At 47.9% G+C, this 24,449-nt stretch overlaps 1 protein-coding gene across 7 annotated transcripts in view; it reads right to left on the bottom strand.

Annotated features, from left to right (window-relative positions):
* Positions 1–9,711: 9,711 nt before the first annotated feature.
* TUFT1 (tuftelin 1) overlaps positions 9,712–24,449 on the bottom strand; it is a 42,347-nt gene continuing 27,609 nt past the window's right edge. For 4 of the 7 annotated variants that reach the window (XM_030325837.1, XM_030325842.1, XM_030325839.1 and 1 more), the window contains 8 exons: positions 22,875–22,949; positions 20,512–20,625; positions 16,813–16,941; positions 16,134–16,228; positions 14,298–14,403; positions 12,447–12,530; positions 11,307–11,407; positions 9,712–10,736 (listed from right to left, as the gene is read on the bottom strand). In XM_030325837.1, coding sequence (XP_030181697.1) covers positions 10,670–10,736; positions 11,307–11,407; positions 12,447–12,530; positions 14,298–14,403; positions 16,134–16,228; positions 16,813–16,941; positions 20,512–20,625; positions 22,875–22,949 — 771 coding nt within the window. In that variant the 3' untranslated portion in view covers positions 9,712–10,669. The remainder of the gene's footprint in view (positions 10,737–11,306; positions 11,408–12,446; positions 12,531–14,297; positions 14,404–16,133; positions 16,229–16,812; positions 16,942–20,511; positions 20,626–22,874; positions 22,950–24,449) is intronic. The other 3 variants (XM_030325838.2, XM_030325843.2, XM_030325841.1) reach the window with 1 other exon arrangement.

Here is a 24,449-nt window from a genome sequence, read left to right as displayed (position 1 = left end):
CAGTCTAGTTGGGGAAACAAACCCAAGTCTGGATTATAATTTGTTTCTAATGTTCATTTATTTTTGAGAGAAACAAAGACAGAATGCGAGTGGGTTATGGGCAGAGAGGGAGACACAGAATCTGAAGCCGGCTCCAGGCTCTGAGCTGTCAGCACAGAGCCGGATGCAGGGCTCGAACTCACGAGCCATGAGATCATGACCTGAGCCGAAGTTGGACACTCAACTGACTGAGCCACCCAGGCACCCTGCAAAGTCTGGATTATAATGTTTATGCCCCAAAATGGGGTAATACAGATTATTTGTGTTGAGTTCAGAAAGGGAACACACAGCCCAGGCTTGAGAATTCTGGGAAGCCCTCCTGGAAGGCTTGAAGCACGAGCGACTTCCCTTGATGTTATCTTTGATTCCTTTCTATGTCCTGTGTTCATTTGGTCAGTCACCAAGACATAACCATTCTTTCCAAACTGATTCATACCAGTCCCTTACTTTTCGGTTCCGTGGCCACTACCCCAGGTCAGTTTCTCATTACTTCATGTCCGGAGGTGCCCTAACAGTCAGCTAACCTGTCTCTTTGCTGCCAGCCTTTACCTTTTCAATCTGCATCATCCACCTCTTTGGGATTAGCCTTCATTCCAGCTTCCCTTTAACCAGTATTTTTTGAGCATCTACTGGGCCAGGTACCACTCCTCTATACACTAGGGATTTGGTGTTGAACCAGACACACAAGAAGATCCCTGCCCCCCAAGAACCTACATGCTAGTTTAAAAAAAAAACAAACTCCATTGGAGAACTGTTGCTGTCAAGATTAGAGTCCACCAGACCCACCCTATTTCCCCCTGCCTCCCCTCCCCACTACTTTCCAGGAGGACTTTTCAGCTGCACTCACCAACCCCCACACAGGCTGATTATTTCCAACTCGGGCTTTCTTCTCGCCCTTTCTCCTGGGCCTGCTTCTAACCCCACATACTGCCCCACCTCTTCTCTCACAGCACTACTCACCTCTCTCAGGTGAGCATCCACGTGTTGTTTTCCCCCCACCCACCTGACAGGACTGTAAGCTTCTGGAGGCCACAGTTCTGTTCTGGATTTGTCCGTTCTGATCTCCCTTAGCACCTGGCACAGTGCAGTGCAAATAATAGGGGTTTTTTTTTCTTCCTCCTCCTCTTCTTCCTTTTTAATTCCTAACAGTAAAAACTGACATCTATAAAGCACTTTACAAAGTGTTTTCATGTAGGGCGCCTGGGTGGCTCAGTCGGTTAAGCGTCCAACTTCGGCTCAGGTCATGATCAGGTTTGTGAGTTCGAGCCCTGTGTCATGCTCTGGGCTGACAGCTCAGAGCCTGGAGCCCGCTTCAGATTCTGTGTCTCCCTCTGTCTGCTCCTCCACTGCTTGCACTCTGTCTCTCGCATTGTCTCAAAAATAAATAAACATTAAAAAAAAGTGTTTTCATGTACATCTTCTATAAACTGCACAATATCATTGTATCAATTATCAGTCAACATCAAATGGGTTACTAGGTCAAAAGAGAAAGGCATTCTAGGTGACGGAAATAACACCAACAGATGTACAAGGACAGGAATGGTCCCAGCCTGAGCAGAAGGCAGTATGGGAAGCAGCCTTGCTGGAGAGAAAAGAACAAACACATAGGAAACTTGGAAAATGAAGGGTCAAGGTAACAAAAACCAAACAAAAACAAATCACACGGCACTAGCATGGTAAGTGGTTCAAAGTATTTATTTCTAGTCTTTTTAGAAACATTTTTTTTTTCTTTTGCAAAGCTGTAGGAAGTGTCCATATAATTTTGTGTCCTACTTTTTGTCACTTAACATTCTAAGCACTGCTCCCTGATGTGACATCTTCTTCGTAAAGGCCATTTGTAGTGAATGCATAATGTTCTAGGGTAGCTGTGTCCTCACGTCCTTAACCTGTCTCTGCTGTTGGATGTGTCGTTTCCCATTTAACACTGTTACGAGAAGCACCGCAACACAACTCTTGTGCAGAGAGAAGAAATAGAATGAGTCGTCTTTAGTGACACCCCAAAGTACCCTATGAGCACTCACCTGAGCTTTTGGTCACCTGAGCCAGAAAGGACTGATCCTTTATTGCTTAAGCCAGTTGAACTTGCAAACCGTATTGTCATTCCACCCACCATGCTGGTCTAGCTCACTGCTGTCACCAACCCGAATCCCCGGTCCAAGGTTCCGTGCCTTACACACAGTAGGAGCTTAATAAATACACATATGGGGGCATCTGGGTGGTTCAAACAACCGACTCTTGATTTCAGTTCAGGTCATTGTGAATTCAAGTCCTAGGCCTGACAGCGCAGAGCCTGCTTGGGATTCTCTTTCTCCCTCTCACTCTGCCCCTCCCCTGCTCTCTCTCTCAAAATAAATAAATAAGCATTTAAAAATACATACATACGGGGGCGCCTGGGTGGCTCAGTCGGTTAAGCAACCAACTTCAGCTCAGGTCACCATCTCACGGTTCGTGAGTTCAAGCCCTGCATCGGGCTCTTTGCTGTCGGTACAGAGCCTGCTTCAGATACTCTGTCTCCCTCCCTCTCCTCCCCTCCCCTGCCCACGTTCTTTCTCTTTCTCAAAAATAAAAAATTTTGGGGGGTGCCTGGGTGGCTCAGCCTGGGTGGTTGAGTGACCAACTTTGGCTCAGGTCATGGTCTCATGGTTTGTGGGTTCGGGCTCTGCCTCGGGCTCTGTGCTGACAGCTCAGAGCCTGGAGCCTGCTTCAGATTCTGTGTCTTCTTTTCTCTCTGCCCCTCCCTCTGCTTGCAATCTGCCTCTCTCTCAAAAATAAATAAACATCAACAAATAAATAACATTTTAAGTTTTACATTTCTGTGAATTAAATTTTTTGAGGTACAACTGACATATTCCTTCATGACCTATAGTACTAAAATTCTAAATTGATCTCTCAGAGTTGATATTAAATTATATTTTTTCTACTTTTTTTTTTTTTTAATTTACATCCAAATTAGCATATAGTGCAACAATGATTTCAGGAGTAGATTCCTTAGTGCCCCTTACCCATTTAGCCCATCCCCCCTCCCACACCCCTTCCAGTGACCCTCTGTTTGTTCTCCATATTTATGAGTCTCTTATGTTTTGTCCCCCTCCCTGTTTTTATATCCTTTTTGTTTCCCTTCCCTTATGTTCATCTGTTTCATCTTTTCAAGTCTTCATATGAGTGAAGTCATATGATATTTGTCTTTCTCTAATTTCGCTTAGCATAATACCCTTCAGTTCTATCCATGTAGTTGCAAATGTTTCTAGTTTTTCTGAAGTCAACTTATGATTTTTAATTCACTTGGAATTTAATTTAGGTGTACTGTTTAAGGATAGAATCCTTCCACCCCAAATTTTAACCAGCCATTCAAATGCCTTTCTCCCCATAGTCCTTTTTTTGGGGGGGGTGGGGGGGTAGGGGGAGAGGGGAGAGTGGCAGAGGGAGAGAAAGAGAGAGAGAGAATCTTAAATTTTTTTAAAGATGTTTATTTGTCTTTGAGAGATAAAGACAGAGTGTGAGCATGGGAGGGGCAGAGAGAGAGGGAGACACAGAATCTGAAGCAGGCTCCAGGCTCTGAGCTGTCAGCACAGAGCCCAACCCGGGGCTCGAACTCACGAACCACGATATCATGACCTGAGCCGAAGTCAGATGCTCAAATGACTAAGCCACTCAGGTGCCCCGAGAGTGAGAGAGAGAATCTTAAGCTCCATGCTCAGCATGGAGCCCAACACGGGGCTCAATCCCATGACCCTGGGATTATGACCTGAGCCGAAATCAAGAGTGGGGAGGCTCAATCGACTGAGCCACCCAGGCACCCCTCCCCATTGTCCTTTTTTTTTTTTTAAATTTTTTTAATGTTTATTTATTTTTGAGAGAGACAGAGATGAATGCGAGTGGGTTAGGGGCAGAGGGAGAGGGAGACACAGGATCCAAAGCAGGCTCCAGGCTCTGAGCTGTCAGCACAGAGCCCGACGCGGGGCCTGAACCCACAAGCTGTGAGATCATGACCTGAGCCAAGGATGCTCAACCGACTGAGCCACCCAGGTGCTCCCTGACCCCACATTGTCCTTTTTAAATGCTAAATAAAATTGGGTCTGTTTTCACCTAGCCAGTCTGCTAAATTGATGTACAAGCTGTATCATGATTTACTATCTGCCAAGGCTAATCCTCCTCCCAATCAACCACTGTCTTCAATGTTTTCTTTACTATCTCCCCTGTTTACTCTTCTAGATAAATTTTAAAATAATTATATCCAATTCTAAAAGGACTCTATTGGGATTTTCACTGTAATTACACAAAGCCCAAAATTAAATTAAGAAAGAATTGACATCTTTACAGTTTTACTTTTGCCATCTGGGGAGGTTTTTCTTCATTGACTTTTCCTGTATTTCTCCACAAAATTTGGTCATTGTCCTCACGTCGATCATTGACATTTCCAAATAAGGTGATTCCTAGGTATATTTCAGGGTGTTTTCCAAACAGGCTATTACCGGTGTCTGCGGGGAAACTTGCCGACTGGACCTAACAATCCAGTCGACTCTCTCCTTGTCAATGCATTCTTTCTGTTCCTTGGCTGTCTCCCCCCAAAGCCACCCACAGATTTGAGCTCTGCCCTTTGGGGCCAGATGGAGAACTGCCCCTCCTCCCATGGAACACATGTTCATCTCTGGAGACTGTCCTGTTTCCCATCAGCCGTTTTTTTTGTTGTTGTTTTTTTTTTGTTTGTTTTTTGTTTTTTTGTTTTGTTTTTTTTTTTTGGTCCTGCTGAATAACCCCAGCTGGTAGGATGAAACTAGTATTGGGGAAAGATTCCAATGATGGTGGTAAGGAGGATGGGCTTGGGGTAGATTAGACTATAAGGTAGGGGAGCAGCAGGCACTGGCTTCTGCAGCAATCCAGACTTCAAGACTGGCTGAGACAAGGTTGTGGACACAGAAGGGGAAAGTCTGAGGGATTTTTCACATGAGGAAACATCAGGACATGTTGGCCACTGGACACAAGAGACAAATGGAAAGAAGGGTCAAGATGGCTTTAAAGTCTCTAGCCTGAATCACGGAAGAGAGGGACTCTCTTTACAAAGAGAAAGTGAATAGGGGAGAGATTTTGGAAGGGAGTCTATTTCTGTCCTCCTGACCCTGAGATTACAATATATCCAAGGAAAGAGGTCTGTCCTATATACCAGTTGTGAGGTGTGTGTGTATATATATGTATATATACACACACATACATATATACATACACACACACACACATACAGTTCCTGGCACAGAGCTCCTAAAATGCCTATAGTGTCCTAAGTGATAAGAGCATCGGAACATTTCTTGTTCTAAAATTTGTCTTGGGCCCTGGTTCCTAATGCAGAGCTCCTGAAACCTTTGTGAATTCCTAAGTGATGAGAGCATCAGGAACATCTTTGGTCCTAGTGAGGCAACTCTGGGCAGGCCCCTGGATGAGGCGAGAGCCTGGAAATGGAGTAAAGAATTGACCGTGCCTATGTGGGAAAACCTCCATGAAATCTCACCAGCATGGGGTTCCACGAGCTCCCAGGCTGGCAAACGCATGCACACCTGGAGGGTGATGCACCCCAGCTCCATGGGGACAGACGCTTCTGCAGTCAGGACCTTCCCAGACCTCACCCTAGGTATCTCTTCATCATCTGCATCCTTTATCATGTCCTGTAATCAACTGGTAAACTTAAATGTTTCCCTGAGTTCTGTGATCCACTCTAGCAAATTAATCAAAGCCAAGGAAAGGGTTGTGGGAACCTCCAATTTGTATCCAAGTCAGACAGAAGTCGTGGGAGCCTGGGGGCCTGCTACTTGTGATTGGCATCTGAAGTTGGGGGCAGGCTTGTGGACGGAGCTTTTACCCTGAGGGATCTGATGCTATCTCCAGGTAGGTGGTGTCAGAAGGGAGTTAAATTGCAGGACACCCAGCTGGTGTCCTCAGTGGCTTGGTGTGGGGAAAATCTCACACTTTTGGTGACCAGTAGCATCAGAAGTGAGGTGTCCTGTTTGAGCAGTAGAGTGGAAAGACAGATGGAAAACTAAGTTGTTTCTAAACAGCAGTGTTTTTCAAATTTGTCCCCCCACAACAGTATGTTTTACGTAGGCCAACTCACACAAACAGAGAGAGACACAGTGCCCAGAATACCAATGACAGGAAGGAAAGGCCTAGGCATGTAAGCAGCACTGAACGGGTAGATAAGTGGTGAGCATTGGTTTTTCACCCCTCCACTGGCTGAGATCCTGTGGTCTATGATTTGGCAACCAACCCCTTGTCAGGAAATTAATTATCCTGTCACCATCTAGCCTCAGTCCCATGTCCCAGAAGGCTCCAGGGGAAGACAGATTCCAGTAGAAAGGCCACACACATTTTAGAGTTCAAAAAAGTCTCACCGCCAACCTGCAGAGCGCGTGGAGCTAGAAATGACTCACCTGTAAAAAAACATCTCCTTTGTCCTTAGCCTGGAGGAAGAGGGTCTAGAGAATATTTAGGTCTCCAACTTTGAGTTTCAAGGCCATGGTGCTTAGAACTGGGGCAGGGAAGCGAGGACACAATTTCTCCTTATAAAGCCAGAGTGCTAAATCGAAGCATGGAAAAGAGGCCAAGGGCTCTGGGCTAACATCTGCTGTTGGGTCAGAGCCTGAACAAGCTCAGACCCAAGCCCCGGCACGTGTGGCTCTGAGGGATGAGGGAGCCCAGGGGACTAGTAGAGGCCCCACACAAAACAGCAATACATACTGAAGAGTTCACTGAAGAGGAAAAGCTGTTTTGGAACCCCAAGGGACATTGCCCTCCTCAGTCAAATTAAGTTGCTTTAAGCCATATCATAGCAGAGCATCTTTCCAGGGTAAATCTTAGAACATTTCATAGTGAAAGATTCAATTTTTTTTTAAATGTTTATTATTTATTCTTGAGAGAGAGAATGAGAGATGGAGTGCAAGCAGGGGAGGGGGAGAGAGAGAGGGAGACACAGAATCCGAAGCAGGCTCCAGGCTCTGAGCTGTCTGTCAGCACAGAGCCCGACACGTGGCTCGAACTCAAGAACTACGAGATCATGACCTGAGCTGAAGTCGGACACTCAACCGACTGAGCCACCCAGGCACCCCAAAAGATTTAAAAGATTAAATAGAGATGAAAATGTGCCAATCAACTTTGCGCTTTAGAAATTTAGTTTTAGGGGTGTGTGGGTTGCTCATCAGTTAAGTGTCCAACTCTTGATTTCGGCTCAGGTCAGTGATCTCAAGGTTCGTGAGTTTGAGCTCCCCATTGGGCTCTGCTCTGACATCATGGAGCCTGCTCAGGATTCTGTCTCCCTCCTTCTCCAAGTAAACTTAAAAAATAAACTTCATGAAAAAAAAAAAAGAAATTCAGTTATTAAAGTTGCCATGGGCAGGGGGATGGGGGAAATACGTGATGGGGATTAAGGAGGGCACTTGTTCTGATGAGTACCGGGTGATGTATGGAAGTGTTGAATCACTGTATTGTACACTGAAACTATTATTATATTGTATGTTAACTGGAATTTCAATAAAACTATAACTAACTAAATATTTAAAGAGTTGCCATGCACCTCGTGGTTTAAATACCATGTCCCTCTCAGACTTTTCTGTTTGCATTAGGGGACACGTGAAGAGACGCAGGAACAGTGGCCCTTTTCGGGAGGCAAGGAGTGCTTCTACGACCTTCCTTACCCACGTTGGGGCCGACGCTGCAGGTCTGCAGGGAGCTGGCTGCCGCTGGCTGCGTGTCCAGGCGGCTCTTAGCACCCAGCTCAAAGAAACAGGCCTTCATGGCAAAGGTCCCGGGCAGGCAGACTCCATCTTCCCTCCACAAAACATTCAAGCAGCACAGAGCTGCCTTACAAGTGACATAACAGGCAGAAATCAGGAGCAGCTTGTTCACCACGCCCTTCTTCAGGCTCCAGTCCCTGCTCTCCACTGAAAAGGTCGCCAAGATAGAAATGACATTTCCCTCCACTACTTCCTCTTCCCATAGACCCTCCTTAGTCTTTGGAACAAGCCCCTGCTCCTTTCAGAGATGATACCACTAGACCGTGGCAAATACACAGCAGGGGCATGTTTCTGCCCTGGTTCTAGTCTCCAGACCACTTCATTATCTCCAACCCAAGTCTCCGCTCATCCCACCAAGCCTTCGAGGCCTGGGTTGAGAGCCTCCCTTTCCTGTATGGCAGTACACTCACTCCTGCCTTCCAGCCTTGCGAGTCTTGGCGCCATAAGCAGCCCCACCCTGCTTCTACCCTCTTCATATTCTGTGAACAAGCACAGTCTAGCTATACCCATGCCAAGCAAGGCTGCCAAAGATAGACGAGAGCCCTGGGCTGCCAGAAGACAAACCCAGGTCTGGAATGGAAGGCTTCCAACGCATTCTGAAACCTGGAGTGTGAATTAGCTGACGAGCAGAAAGGGGAAGGACAGTCCGAAGAAAAAAAATTTCCATTCTTTCCATTAAAGGAGAAAGGAAAGCTAGAAGGAAGTGGCCAGGGATAAAGGGGGCTGTATTTCCAGTTTTTTTGGTCTAGAAAAGATTCATGTAAATTTAGCTATGCCCCGGGGCGGGGGGGTGGGGTGGGGGTGGGGGTGGGGGTTGTACATTCAACGGAATTCTTAGCATAAAGGAAAAAAAAAAAAAAGATCACCGCACTAATTGAATGAGAGAGAGCCCAGAGCAAGCCAGAAACGAGACCCTTGAACAGCTGCAGTCAGCATTTCCAGAGTGCCTGCTATTTCTGCAAAGGACCTAGAGTTGCTCCCATTTCCTCCAGTGCTGGTTGGTGAATCTCTAAGTAATGACAGGGCCTCTGCCGTAACCACTTCTTCTCCAGTCAAGGAGGAAACACACTGGCCAAGCTTAGGGGGTCCCACCAGGCCACCACCCCAGACAGGGTCAAAGTTAGGGGCCACTTCCAATAATGAAGACCCAGACCATGAAACGGAGCTGCTTAAGGGGGACATTCTAACTCCTCTGAATGCCACAAAGTCCTTCAGTGTTTGGATTGTCTGCACCACACCTTCCAGATGTGACAGCGGGGTGCCCATCTTTCACAGACACTAAAACCATCCTCTTTCTTCCTCCCAGAAAAGTGTTGGGGGGGGGGGTGGGGAACAGACCAGCAGCTCAAAGAGACACATTAACATATTTTATTCAATTCGCCATACAAAGAATATGCCACAGGAAAAAAAACATCAGAACTGGAAGGGCCCTTGGAGTCCATCTGATCTGAGCCCCCCTGGTTTTACAAATGAGGAAAGTGAACGCATAACACCTGGACAGCGCTGGTACACCAGCCCAGTCCTGATACACAGAAACACACACAAGTTCAGCCTTCTGGCTTTGAGCCAGCTAGAACCCCAAGACTTGATCCATGTTTATCTTTAATGTTTCTGTGCCCTATAGTACCACATCCTGATACTTATCTCCTTCTTGAGGCTGCAGGAAGAGCCTTAAAATTTGGTGAGGGTCAGGGTCATTCAGAGCCAGGAAAACCGACCAATTGTGGAGCAGAGGGTGCAGAGGGTTTAGGGGAAGAATTTAATCCCTTCCCCAAAGAGTTCGGATCACCCTTTCTCCCAAACGGCATACACTAAGACTCCAATGCCTCAGGGCAAATTTGCTTGCCTTTCTGAGGTTCAAATCACGTTTCCAGGAAGAAGGGAAAGAAGCAGGTAGAAGAAAAAGAGGAAAAGATTTAATTCTGAAATTAACAAGTCCAGCGGGAACACATTTTTTTCCCCAGCATGGAACAAATCCAAACACCGCAAGAGAAGGCTGTAAAACTCTGGTATTAAATCAATTGTGAGATGTAAAGGAAAAACACCAATAACTTAGCAAAATAAATACAACAAGAGTTTCGCTGAGATTGATGTAACCCAGTGAAAACAGTTTTTAGGCTCCTGAGTCAAGAAGACTGAGGTCTACCTGGCACTGCGTCTTAGGGGAAAACCCTAAGACATGCTGGGAACCTTCCCAGCAGACAGAAGTCACTTGCAACTATCTGTGGCCCTACAGAATCTTTACACTAAAAGTTATTCCCGGAATGTACATTTCCTTCTCCCAGGAAGACAAGGCTGGCCAAAGCTGAGGCTCACTGACTCTGCCCAGTCCTTGACAGGTCACCTGTGTCTATCCGTAGGAGGCCCGGGTCAGCAGTGGAACAAGTAGAAAAACAAACAATGTGTTGCTAAGAATGGATCTGTGTTTGCAGAGGGAACTTCATTCCCCCAGGACACCCTCCAATCGCTGTGGACATCTGTGCCTCCAGCTTGTAGGGCTGAGGCAAATCTTGTCACCTCCCCTGACTCTGGGGCAGCTGAACTCCAGTCTACAAGAGAAGGGAGGTTCTGCTACAGAGAAATAATACTACAGGGATAAGGATACTGCCCTGGACCTTGCCGGCAGGAGAGCATCCTCCAAAGGGCTGCAGTGTCCCCAGGAGGTGTTCGTCCTCTGTCCACCCAGCATCCAGGGGTCAGGAGTTTAGAAACAGTGGGACACATGAACCCCAAGCCTCGAGTGCAGCCAGGGATCAGTCAGGAAGTCAAAGTTGGGGCTAACGGCCTACAGGGGTGGTGGGCTTCTCCGCAGGCAAGAGGCAGCAGCAACAGCGGCATCTGGCTCCTTCCGCTCATGTTTCCACCACTCGGATAAGAGGCATGGGCTTATTAGGGCTGGGGGGCTTGGATATCCTCATGCTGAAAGAAAGTGGGAAACGCTGAGTGCTTCATGTTGCCTGCCCTGCACATAGCCACCCCCCACATTCGCCTCTAGGGTTCCACACTCCAGTGTTGGCTGATCTCTTGGTTCTAATGCCTTGAACCACTGACCGTCAGCACCGTCTAAGAAAAGATGAGGAGAGCGGAAGTACTGCTTGGGGGCGGGGCGATAAGAAAACAAGGAGCAGTTACACAGCCGAGAGGTGGGGACAGCTGTGGTTCTGGTTTTTTTCAAAGTGTGTGATCTTTTTGTGAATCTCTTGGAAACAGAAGTCCCTCTCCCTAGAAGTAATGTACTCATTATACACTCATGACTCTTACAAACAATTTCAGGGGGTCCATTCACATCTAGAGGCTGTTCATGGGCCTCCTTGGGGTTGTGCTATCAGGCTCTCTGCTGATCTGGGTGGAGAATGGCTCTGGTGGAGAACAGGTGAAATTAGAGACCAAGAGCCTAAGATGGATTCACAAAAGCCTCTCCCTGGCCTCAGCACTGCCCTCACTTGCCTCACTTCCTCCCTGGGCCCCACTGCGTGCATGCCCACTCACCTGCCCAGGCTCTCCGTCTTGGCCCAGGTCTGGGTGCTGAAGTTGCCATGACTGACCTGTTTTTCTATCAGGTGTTCCATCCGGTCATGCATCTCTAAATTCTGTAATACGAGTTGTGCAGTCAGCGTTGGCCATTTTCTGGCTTGTCACGTGTGACATTTAACTAGATCATTATGCTCTCCCCACCTGTTTGTGCTACTGTCACAGCCACCCTGACCCTGCGTGCCACCACCGGCGTGCCCTCTCCCCCCTCACCCCCCATTTTCACCACTCCGGATCACCCTCATCCTGCTGTTCTTGATCCTACCTCCCTCCTTCAAGAACTGTGTGCAACACTGATCGTCCCCTGCTGTCCTTCCTATACATTTCCTGTATATCATTTCTTGTAGCCACTTGAGATATTTACTTGCCTTTTGTTGACATGCATTTATATAAGATATTCTTGGGTCTTTGTTTTTTCACTATTGAAGTATAGTTGACACACAAGGCTACCTTAGTTTTAGGTGTAAAACACAGTGACTCCACAACTCTACCCGCTACATTATACTCATCATACAATGTTATTACAGTAACACTGACTATACTCCTTATACTATAAGGTCTTTTTTTTTTTTTTTAAACATATTTTATCTCTAAATTTAGAGTGCGAATTCTGGAGATAAACAACCCAGGCTCCCAGGTTTTTTTATATCTCCACTGCAAAGGACCTTCACACAGTGCCTGAAAAGCAATCTTCAGGTAGTCTGCAGGCAGGAAGGGTTCTGAGGAAAGGCGGAAATTAGACTAAGAACTTATGAGTGGATCAAGACCATCACCTTAGGCATGGAGAAGACCCCTCCTACGGAAAGCCCCCTGCTTCACAGCCCAGCTCTGTCAGCTCCTTTGCTCAGCTCATGGTGCGGGGCTCACACCGTGATGACGCGCCCCTCTGGAGTAGGGACAGGTCTTACCGGTGTGACTCCCTGAAGGTTCTCAGAAAACACTCGACTTGGCTGAACTGAACATCAACGGCCATCCCAGATACTCACTTCCGAGCAGGCAGCCAGACAGGATGAAGACCCCTCCAGAATCTCTCCCTCCCTAGGTACAGTCCTGTCTTCAAGAGCCTGCTCCCTTCCCAGGGCTGCTCAGGGCACACACCTCTGCTTCCAGGTAGGCGATTTTCTCCTTGAGCTCCTGGATGGTGCTGTCCTTTGACTGGACCACAGCTTTTGAATTCTGGAGCTGCAAAGATGTGGGGGACCATGGGGCTCATTTTGAAATGACTCAGTACAGGGGTGCCTGGGTGGCTCAGTCGGTTAAGTGGCCGACTTCGGCTCAGGTCATGATCTCGCGGTCCATGAGTTCGAGTCCCGCGTCGGGCTCTGTGCTGACAGCTCAGAGCCTGGAGCCTGTTTCGGATTCTGTGTCTCCCTCTCTCTGACCCTCCCCCATTCATGCTCTGTCTCTGTCTCAAAAATAAATAAACGTTAAAAAAAAAAATTTTTTTGAAATGACTCAGTACACACTCATCAAACTTCTCCCTGCTACTGGGGAGCCAGCAGAGACATAAGGCAGTCTTTTGCACCTCTCCCATGACTTGCTTAGCTTGCTTGCTTGCTTGCTTGCTTTCTTTCTTCCTTCCTTCCTTTCTCTCTCTCTCTCTTTTTTTCTTTCTTAATGTTTATTTTATTTTTGAGAGAGAGAGAGAGCACAAGCTGGGGAGGGGCAGAGGGAGAGGGGAACAGAGAATCTGAAGCAGGCTTGGCACTGACAGCAGACAGCCAATGTGGGGCTCGAACTTGTGAACTGCAAGACCATGACCCGAGCTGAAGTCGGACACTTAACCAACTGAGCCACCTAGGCGCCACTTGCTTTTCTATAAAAGCCTCATTTCAGTCAATATTGAGCTCTTGATTATCCCAGGTGTGTGTGTGTGGGGTGGGGGGGGGGGGGTGGTGGTGAGGAGAACACCACTCTGATGATCCCAAATCATAAATGGCTCAAAACCCATTCCATTTGATGTTGGGAAATACAAATTACTTATTCATTCAAGAAATATTCGGGGGCGCCTGGGTGACTCAGTCGGTTGAGCCTCTAACTCTGGATTTTAGCTCAGGTCTTGATCTCAGGGCTGTGAGTTCAAGCCCTGTGTTGGGCTCTGTGCTGGGCATGAAGCCTACTTAAAAAAAAACAATTGTCGAGGCCTTACTGTGTGACAGGCTCTGTCCTAGACACTGGGAAGGAGTAATGAACTAACCAGAAAAATCCTGGCCCTAATGGAGCCGACATGCAGCAAATTCATCCTCCCAGTTAGGGGGTTTTAAGTTCTCAAAACAATTCCACAAAACGGCACATCCTTTTTTTTTTTTTTTTTTTAATTATAATTTTTTTTTAATGTTTATTTATTTTTGAGAGTGACAGAGACAGAATGCGAGTAGGTTGGGGCAGAGAGAGGGAGGCACAGAATCTGAAGCAGGCTGCAAGCTGTCAGCACAGAGCCTGACGTGGAGCTCAAGTGCATGAGCTGTGAGATCATGACGTGAGCCAAAGTCGGACGCTCAACAGACTGAGCCACCCAGGCGCCCCGCAAAATGGCACATCCTGACTGTGCTACCCTAAAGCTCAGGTAGGGGAAGGCAGAAAATCTGCCATGAGGTACAAAGGTTAATAATCCACACACAGATAAGTGAGTATATTGTGACTTAATTATTCATTTACCAGCACTCTTCAAGGTGTACAAGTGACAAGCCTCTTCCTTTTTTCCCCATTGGAAAGCAGAAGGCAAATGACCAAAACCAAAGGGGAAAGATGGGAGAAAAGCGAATCCCAATCATTCAAACCTTGTAATTGGTAGCCGTAAATGTTTTATGGGACATGTAGGAATATAAATCAAGCTCCCCAGGAGAATGAACAGCAAAAGTGTGGATGTGACAGGAAACCGGGATTGGGTTCCATGTGGTGACCTCCCAAGGGGGCAGCTGAAGCCACAGAAGACCAGACCCTGCTTACCTGCTCTATCATCTGCCGGACTTTCCGCTGCTGGCTCTTGAGCATATCATCTAAGTGGTGGATCTTCTCCCGCAAGCCGGCCACTTCCTTTTCCAGGTTAGCCGCCCTGGGGATCAAGACCAGGAAGCTGAGGCAGAGGGAAAAGATGCTTTCTCTCTACCCAGGCACAGGGACAACCTCAGGCTTGGGGGCTTCCATGAACTGGGTTCCCTCTGCCCAACTCCCTGGTGCTCTGCCATGAGGACAAGGTGCAGGGACACCTTGGAAGGGCACAGCAGAGGCGCCACTACAGATCAGCTAGGAAGCTCAGCAAGGGGAGGTTACACAGGAAAGCTCCAGACGGCACAACTAGAACCGACAGGTAGATGTCCAGGGAAGCAGTCCTTATGACAACAGAGGATGGACTTGCTCAGCATGAAAGCTGCCAGAAAGTGGACTGCCTCAGGTGTGAGGAGCTCCTCATTCCTGGAAAGATTCAGGTGGGAGCTGTATGTTCCTAAATCTCCTGATTCCCAGACATTGCTGTTTCCTCTGCCTCTTCTAAACTGGCCCAAGATCCCCAGAGGTCAGGTGACCGGGCAGGGTGTCTAGGAGTTCAGGCCTCTGAGGGTGGGGGTGGGGTACCATACAATCCGAGCCCCCTCACATCCTCCCTTTGCCTCAAACAATCTGAGCCACCCTCAGCTCTCCAGTGCCCTATTTTTCAGGTTCTTTTTATTGAGAAAATCAGCCTTTATGATGCATAGCTATCGTTGCCATTCCCAAGCCTCTGTTTTGGATTATCTGGGTCTTTTTTGTTTTTCCTGCTGCTTCCTCTCAATTGCCTGCCCACGAGCACCACTGAGAAAGACGGAGTGCTGAGTAATTTAAAACAATTCTATGAAATCGAGCCCAAAGGAGGCTACAATAAAACGTCTGCAATTTTCCATGCCCAGACTAGTAAACCTAGAGGTTATTCCTCCAGGTTAGAAAAGATGATGTCCCCAGCTGACTGAGGGGCCCAAGAAGGCAAGGATCATGTCTTAACAGACATGGAACGCCTTAGAAGGCCTTGCAGGTGATGGCTGTTGAACTTAAAAAGATCTAACTTATACCATGGAGAATAGACCCCATATGCTGGTGTTAACTTTGATTTATCATTTGAGATCTTATTTATTAATTGCCAGCAGCATAAAGAGTTTCCAAATTCTTAAATGTCCAGAATGACCCAAACTTTGCCCTGTAGGTTTCAATAGTCTGGGGCCTCTGATCCCCTGTGATCAGAGGGAATTTGTAAAACCCTCTAACTTGGAGTGGAAGGGATCCCAGAGATCCCCTACATGCCGCTGCTGACAGGTGGGTCTCAGTTTGAGCTTCAAGTGACAGGACGTTCAGCATCTCTTCATGAGGCTGCTCATTGTATCTCTCAATGAAATGACGAGTGAGGAAGTTACTTGATTTTACCCTCAAATAATTTACCGTTGTTCTCCGTTCTGGGGGGAGGGAACTGTGGTGCCATAATACCACATCTATACCCCGTGTGAAAAGTGGTGGAATAACGTGCCACGGCGAACAGCAGGTGTTTTACCAGCTTACTTGACCTTGGCTCTGACACCATGAAAGCATTTTCTTTAGTTCCTACTCCACAGAAAATGAACTCCCCAGAGATGGCAGCCTCCCAAACAGTATCTCCCTGGGTGGAGCCCCATCCCGAGCAGCCACATGGTGAGTCACAGCTGGAAGATCTGACATCAGCACTAGCTTCCTCCCCAGGTCTGGCCACCATGGGAGCTGCAGGCAGCATGGCCCGCCCTCCTCTCCCTGCACCCCAGCTTCACAGTGAACAAGGGCCCTTACTTTTCTCGTTCTGTTTGGCAGTCAGTGTTCTTGATCTGCAGTTCCTCCAAGGCCGTCTCCCCCTCCCTAACCTTCACCAGTAAGGCCTGATGCTCCTGGACGGGTCAAAGGGAAGAAAATCTAGGATGAGGACGCGAAAGCGGTTTCTGTGTTTGGGGTGAGAGGGGCCCGAGGGCTCGAGCTCAGTCCCTGCCGGGCCTGGACAGCTGCCAAAGAGCAGCAGGCCAAGCTGGTTTGATGGGGTGCCCTCCCCTGTCAGGGATAACCCTTCCCACCCTCAGCACACAGAAACTTCCCAGCCTCACCCAGCTACCCGGACGGAGAGCCCAGCCTTGCGTTATCAGGCCCACCTGCTGGCTCTGGCTACTGGTCCCTGGGAAACCAGGCCCAGCAGTTCCTTCACAACAGTCTTCAAAAGCCCATAAAGGACAGCTGTACAACAACCCGACTGAAATGGAAACGGGTTCAGCTCTTGTTAGGGAGGGCTGAGCTGAGCTAAGAGGAAGACCTCTTGTTCCTTAAAGGTGAAAAGGTTCTCGAAGGTATTTGCTGAGGAAACCGTGAAGTGTGCTTTTCTGGAGCTGGTCAGAAAAGGAGACTGCAGCCATCTCAGTGAGTCCCGGGGCCCCCACTCCCCAGCGCGGGAGTCAGGCCCTGAAGGTGAGACTCCCACAGTCACCTCCTGCACGCCCAGCAAGCGCTTCTGGAGCTCTCCAGCCTCTGCCTCCTTCTGCTGCACTCTGTCCTCTGCTCTCTGAAGGGCCACTCGACTCTGTTCTGCTTCTCTCTGGCACTGGCTGAGTGTGACCTAAGACAGGACAGGGATGGGTGAAGGGGGCGGAGGACAACAAGGAAACATGGGTAAAACACCTCAGGAGAGACCCCGGGACCCTGCGCACAGTGAGAGGAGAAGGGAGGCAACTCTCTCTTTCCCATTCGAGATTCTAGGATGACTTGGGAAACTAGCAGGGTATCTCCGTTTCCAGGGCTCACCGGCACAGGACTGATTGGTTACTACTTTAGAGTCACACCTGGAACCCAAAAGCACTTTCTGGATGGAGGACTTCTTCGACACCCCCACCAGTCCTCCAGTGCCACCCAAGCTTAACCCCGCGCCACGGCTTTCCTACAAATGCAAACGCAAAGAATCTGGGGGCGCACACCTTGCACATCCTTCCTTCGGTGTCCCCACTCTTCCTCCCATCAAGCAATCCTGCAGCCTGCATATAAAGGACAATGTGGCACCTGGAAGGGCAACTAGTAAGCACCAGAGAGAACTGCCCTTTAGCACAGATGATAAGCCAGTTTGGGAGGGACAGAGGCAGAATTTGAGAAGGAAAGTAAAGGAAGAACTTGCCTCCCGTCCTCCACATGCCAACTACAGGTCTTAGCTTAGACGCCCTTTCTTCCAGAAGCCTTCACACCCAGGCAAGGGGTCCTTCCCCTGTGTGCCTTTCTTTCTTGTAGCACCGAGTAGATTTGGCCCAGTCACTCGTGTGCACCCCCCAGTGGGCCACTAGCAGGGAACTGGAGCACCATTCCACTTCCAGAGCTCAGCACAGCACCTAGCACACAGTCACTGCTCAATGACATCGTGAGTGGAACTGATATCCATCTGTCCAACCCTCTCCTGTTGCAACTGAAAGCCAACCGATCTCCCCGGGGTACACAGCTAGGGAATGACGGAGCCAGTGCTAGAACAGTGACCTCATCATCCATTTCAATTCCTCCTAGCTACCCCACACTGACTCCCTAGTCACTTAGTGAAAAAGAATCCCCATAACCTCTCAAAGAGGCAGCCCTGGGGAAACAGAACACTTAAAGTAGGCAGTTTGTCCGACTCCTCCCAAAGTCAGAATCGGGGAAGAGACATGTGGTGGACGCATCCAAGCCACACACCAGCCCTGTCCAGAGCAAACCCACTGCAAACCCTGACAGCAAGCTGCTAGTAGAGCAGAAAACCCACGCTTATGGGCACGTTGTATTCACAGTAAGTGGCAATCTTGCCCCTTGCTGATCCCTGGTTCAGAAAAGTAGATTGGAGAGTCGAGTTTACCAGCAAAGATGAGAAAATCCTCCAGATGTCCCATATTTGCCTGGAACAGGCCAGCCCCACAGGCAAGAACATGGAAACAAAACCTCTCCTATCTGTACACAACACTGCACCCAGGCTGATGTGCACTCAGAGCAGGGCATAGAGGGCCAGGCCCTGACCCTCACACTCTGCTGTAGGATCACACTCTCCTCTGCCACATCTGTCCCTGTTGCTCCAGTCAGCACTTCCCTGAAGGACCCTCTTAGTCGTAAGATGGGGTGCCAACCTACCCCGGTGGTGGGAACAACCCAGGCAGGTGCTATGGACCAAAGGCAGCCCTTTCTAAGAAACTGTGGGCAGGGGGCTACAGCTGTCAGGACCTTCTAGCCTCAGGCTTTTACTCAAGACACTTCTTCATTCAAGCTTTGAAACCCAGAGCTAACAGACCCTTCCATGTATGGCCAAGACCAACAAGTACTTCACAAGGCCTCTCAATGTAGAAATTTCTTTCCAAAATCCACAGTCTGGTCAGCGTTACAGCCTCAACATCCCCTTCCTCCTATAGTGAATAGCTGGTCACCAAACTGATAAATCATCAGCCAAATTACCCAAATTGTGGAATCTGAAATCGATGCAGCAAACTCCTTTACTGCACAACCACTGTATTCTGAGACCAAACTAATCTCAGTATTACACTAAGTCCCAACTATTTAGGATAGGAAAACTCACTAAATGGATCACTAAGAAAAATATAGGTTATATTTCTAAAAACCTTCAAAACAGTAAACAGACTTACATATCTTACCTCACTCAATCCACACACCACACTTGTGAAGTATATTCCATGACCCTTTTTACAAAAGTTGGAACCAATACTTAGAGAGGTCAAATTAATGGCTCAAATAATTGATCATCTCTAAAGGCGAGTGATCATTCCCTGTGCTTTCTTCCTCCCCCTCAATATCTCTCTCAAAAATTCTCTTAGTCCCATGAAAGAGAAGCATTCAGGCTGGGCTTCCTCCTACCACCAGCTTCTGGCATACCTGGGCAGGGCATAATCCTATCATTACATATTTATGATACAGAAATACTTTACATGTGGATGAACAATAGCAGATAACTAACAGATGGTTAATCTTACATAGAAGCCTAGTGTTTGCCCAGTGTACCTCATTTTATATTCAAAGAATTTTCTGTAAAGTATGGAAGACCTCACACACTTTTATTTATTTTTTATTTATTATTATTTGTTTTTGAGAGACAGCACATGCAGGAGAGGGGCAAAGAGAGAGGGAGAGAGAGAGCGAGCACACATAGGAGAGGGGCAAAGAGAGAGAGCGCATGCAGGAGAGGGGCAAAGAGAGAGGGAGAGAGAGAGAGAGCACACGCAGGAGAGGGGCAAAGAGAGAGAGCGCAGGCAGGAAAGGGGCAAAGAGAGAGGGAGAGAGAGAGAGAACACACAGGAGAGGGGGAGAGGGGGAGACGGGGAGAGGAGGAGAGAGGGGGGGGAGAGAGAGAGAGAGAGAGAGAGAGAGAGAGAAAGAGAGAGAGCGCACGCAGGACAGGGGAAGAGAGAGAGGGAGAGAGAATCTTACACAGGCTCCATGCTCAGCACAGAGCCCGATGCGGGGCTCGATCTCACCACTGTAAGACTGTGACCTGAGCCAAAATCAAGAGTTGGATGCTTAATTGGTTGAGCCACCCAGGTGCCCCTTCTCACGCTTTCTGTAGTGGAGGACTTTCACTCTCTACAGACCTTGGTACTTTTTAAATCTTCCATCATAATAATTCAGTATTACTTTTGTAACAATAACTAAGATACTCATTCAAGATCGCAAAGTTCTTCAAAGTAAAGTCAAGACTTGACTTCAAGTCCTCTGACTCCATGGGCACAGATCTTTCTACAACCGCACTGCTCCATCCACTCACCCAGTCCACACTTAAGAAGTGCCTACCACCTTACGCCAGGCATTATGCCAGACATGGGGATGCAGGGTAACCTTGACAGCAAAGTCCTTGCCTGCATGGTGCCCAGAGCCCAGTAATTCTTGTTGTGGTATTCAGAGAAATGACTGAGCTTCCTGCTATCCCGAACCAGCACCACCACCCAACTTCACCAGAGAACCAGTGCTGATCTTCAAACTATGGCCTAGCCTTGAACAGCAAAAACTCTAAGTGTCCAGGAATGGGAAAAGCAGACAGGAAAGTGCCCAGGCCTCAAAGCCCAGCCTTTCCAATTGATGGCACCTGGCCAAGAAGACATGAAGTCCATGCTAAGTCACTGGCATCTGTATCTGGCAGCCCAGCCCTTGGGGCACTTTCTCCCCCAATCCCAAATCTCACCTCAAAAGCCACACGGTCTGACTGGTGCTGCCGCTCGGCCTCCTGCAGCTTGACAAGCAGGTCCCGCACGGTCTTCCTCAGGCTCTCGACATCTTCATTTATATAGGTGTCTGCCTACAGTCAGAACAGGGAAGAGAAGGTGAAGCCACTGTGTTTGTGTAGGAGAAGGTCCCCCACAACACATACTTGGGCCCTCTTGTTCAGACCACCCTCTCATATCACTCAAGGGGACAGCTAGTCTTAGGCACCCAGGAGCGACGAGTTAATCACACAAAAATGCTCTCTCTTCATATTCCAAGGAACTCAACTAGCCTCAAGTCATCTGAGGATTTTAGGACACACTCAATAATTTTTATGCATGTATCAATTCATTAATGGGTATCCTCACATGTGTGCCCTGTTTCCGTGAGACCAGAGCTCTCTGAGAGCAGGGACCACGTTCCCCTTTAGACTACAGCATCCCAAGGCAGGGACAGTGCCACACCCATCACGAGGGGCACTTCCCAAAGGCACATCTTTGTCTTTGCATCTGGCTCAGGGTTATCTGGCTATAGGGTTACTGATGAATGAGCAAAAGCACCCAACGAGTCCAGGAATCTCATTCAATGTGGAAAAAGGTGTCTTCATTGAGGTTACTGTGAGTCTCTCCCCAGACACACCCAGTTGTGGGTTGGTGGTTAGCACTGAGCTGGCATGTGGGGTCTTGCCCCCACCTCTGCCGCACAGGCACCAGACACTTCAGTTACCAGCTCCCAGCAAGTCTGACAGAAAAATCTCTCCCTGCCTCACATAGTGGGAAGCAGCAACACCTTTAAACCAGAGCACGGAGCTTGCAGCTGGGAGGACAGTGCCAGTGTCCCAGTAGCTGCGCTATCACTGAGTCCAGACCACGCCCCGCCTTACAGGCTGCCTCAAAACTATGATAATATCCGCTGGGCTTAGAGCTTGTGAGAAGACAGAGTTGAACAAACAGCACCAGGTGTTATTGTAACGTGGTACCAGAAGCACATTTGCCAAATATGGTAATTCAGGAGAAGGGAAAAAAATCCAAACTGCACATCTAAAGTGAGTAGTTAGGATCATCACAACATGCCAAAACCTAGCCGTGAAGTTACCCAGCCACCTCCCCTCTATCTGTACCTAAGCTGCTGGGCAGGTGAGAACAATTTCAAAGGCTCCTGGAAGCATAACTACTACGTGTTTATTTCAGATGGCGTTCTTAGAAGACTATTTAATGACATGGAAAATTTTCAGTGTGGTATGAACAGAAAAAAGGTAGTTATTAGAACTTGTAGAAGTTAGAAACACACTAGATTTAAGCATAGCAATGTGGATAGACCCCAGGAACATGGTGTTGGCTAAAAAGGGAAAAGATAAAATATAGCACAAATTCATTATGAAAATTGAAAACACACTTATAGGCATAGTGAAATCATACATTGAATATATTAGAGTTGGGGAGGGGAGAGGCAAAAACAAAACAAACAGTAAATCCAGTGAGAGGTCTTTACTAGATCAGAGATGATAATGTACCCTGGATTTTAAGAGATTACTTTAAAAATATAAAATCTTTAAAAAAGCAAGAAAGAAAAATACACTGGAACATTGGTACTCAGGTTTGGCTAAATATTAGAATCACTTGAAGGGTTTTTTTTTTTTCTTTAATTTTTAAGTACTCTCCATACTCAATGTGGGGCTCGAACTCACAACTCTGAGATCAAAAGTTACACGCCCCTACCCACTGAACCAGACAGGCACCCCCTGAAGAGATTTTTAAAGTCCTGCCGACCAGCCCACATCTCAGATCAATTAAATTACAGTCTCTAGGTCTGGCACCAGGCTTGTCTCCTTTAAAACTCCCAAGGCTGGGGCACGTGGGTGGCTCAGTCGGTTAAGGGTCCAACTTTGGCTGAGGTCATGATCTTGCGATTTGTGAGTTGGAGTGAGCCCTATATCGGGCTCTCTGCTGTCAGCGTGGGGCCAGCTCTGGATCCTCTGTCCCCGCCCTCCCAGCCCCTCCTCCACTCATTCATTCTCTCTCTCTCAAATTAAATAAATAAACTTAATTAAAAAATTTTTTAAAAGCTTCCAAGCCTATTTCAATTGGTAGTGAAGGCTAAGGGCACTGCTCTAAAGGGATCCACCTACTTCAATCCATTCACAGTGGATCCTTTGAAGGAAAAAGATTGGAGAAGGAGGATTTGGGTTTGTATGTTTCTCCATTGTTTGAATTTTTACAGCAAATGATACTCTTCTATTAGTAAGACAGAAAGAACAATAATAAAGATAATAAAGAGATCAGGGAGGACGATACCCTGCCTCCTGGCAAAGACATAGTTACCACTGCTTTCCCCGTTACCTACCTTACTTACCTCAGGTGGGCTGCTATACAGTGTTGTGGGGCTTGGATTTAATCCATTTGGCTTTTCCAGCACCACCTGTTCAAAGAAAAATAAAATCGGTAGTTAACACAGCCCAAACAACGAACTTCAAAACATTAATTTCCTAAGATCTCATTCTTAGGAAAAAAAGAAAGAGGTGGGAAAAGACAGAGAAAGAAGGAAGAAGAGGAGGAAGAGGTGATGGAGAAAGAGGAAGAAGAAAAGGAAAGAAAGAGAAACAGAAGGCAGCAAGTGAAAAAAAAAAAGACTTCAAGTGCTGGGCGGAAAATGGAGAGGAGAGGTAAGGCGTGGAGAATGTGTATGGCCGTGGGGGTGGTGGGGGGCAGTGCTGAAGGGAGGCCCAGGCTAAAAGCTTTCAGCCCAATGGAAAACATGCAGGCTGACTCCCAGAAGCCCAGGGGATACAAGCAGCTGCCTGCCACCAACAAAGAGTCTGCCTTGCCCCTTGGGGATCCTGACAAGGTTTGACAAAGCATAAAGCAAAAGGTGAAGTGGCTTTTGCTGCAATTCTTTCCAACCCAAAGCCTGATTATTCATCATATGACCACTGGTCTGTGCAAACAAGGGCCCTGGACTTTGGGGCCGGTCTCTGAGCAGATCAGATTCCTCAGCCACCTGGCAAAGCACCTCCCAGCAGCCAGATGGGAGCTCGGGCGGGGAAAGTCCTACCTTCAGCCACAGCAAAGTGAATTAGGGGGAATCGCCACACAAGCCTAGTAAGGGCTCACGCCAAAGAGGAACCTTGCTGCCACTAGCTGCTGAATCCCTGTTTCCCTCAGGGGAACGAGGGCAGGGGCTACTAGAGAAAGACAACTCCCCCCCCCCCCCGACTCCAGCCAAGTGCAAGTGAAGGAGATACAACTCTGAATCTAAAGGAGGACAAAGGTGAAATGGAAGAGACTGTTCTCCCCTGAGGACCCTTCCAGCCTCCAATTTTAGAAAAGCTGAAAAGCAGGATCCCAGGCTTATCCGTCCATCCCAAGAAGTACTCTTCAGTAGGTTCGCTATGACATTTACTGGTGACCTTCTGCATCCCAGATACAGGGGTGGGGGTGAACCCTAACCTCAAGGAGCTTCTGATGCCGGGGCAAAGACAGCTACTGACACAAATAATGGACCAGGACCGAGATTTCCAATTCACAGCCCGGGTGTTACCCAAATTACGCAAGACCAACTATGAGAAGTTTGGATTTACAGGTACTGTCTGCTTTATAAGACTGTACTCCAAAAATACTGATCCCAGAATCCTTACAGAGAAGAGGTTTTGCCAATAATGGTCATTTTGTTCACATGAATTCCACTTTTATGCAGTGTGTGGGAACAAGTGTACCTTATACCTAGGCTGACCCATGTCAATGCCAGTGCCCATCTGCTGGAGAGCCCCAGTAAGGCTGGGAGTGCTCCAAGAAGCCAGCACTGCCTGTACGCCCTCCTTTTCTGGCAGCGGTGGGAGATTCGGCACCCACAGCGTGACCGGCAAAGGGGACTGCCCGGCACAACCTCCTCAGTGAGGACCCAACCACTGACCATTTCCTA

Source organism: Lynx canadensis, chromosome C1 (assembly GCF_007474595.2).
Source record: "Lynx canadensis isolate LIC74 chromosome C1, mLynCan4.pri.v2, whole genome shotgun sequence".
In the NCBI taxonomy this organism is placed as follows: Eukaryota; Metazoa; Chordata; class Mammalia; order Carnivora; family Felidae; genus Lynx; species Lynx canadensis.
This window is presented reverse-complemented; position numbering and strand designations above follow the sequence as displayed.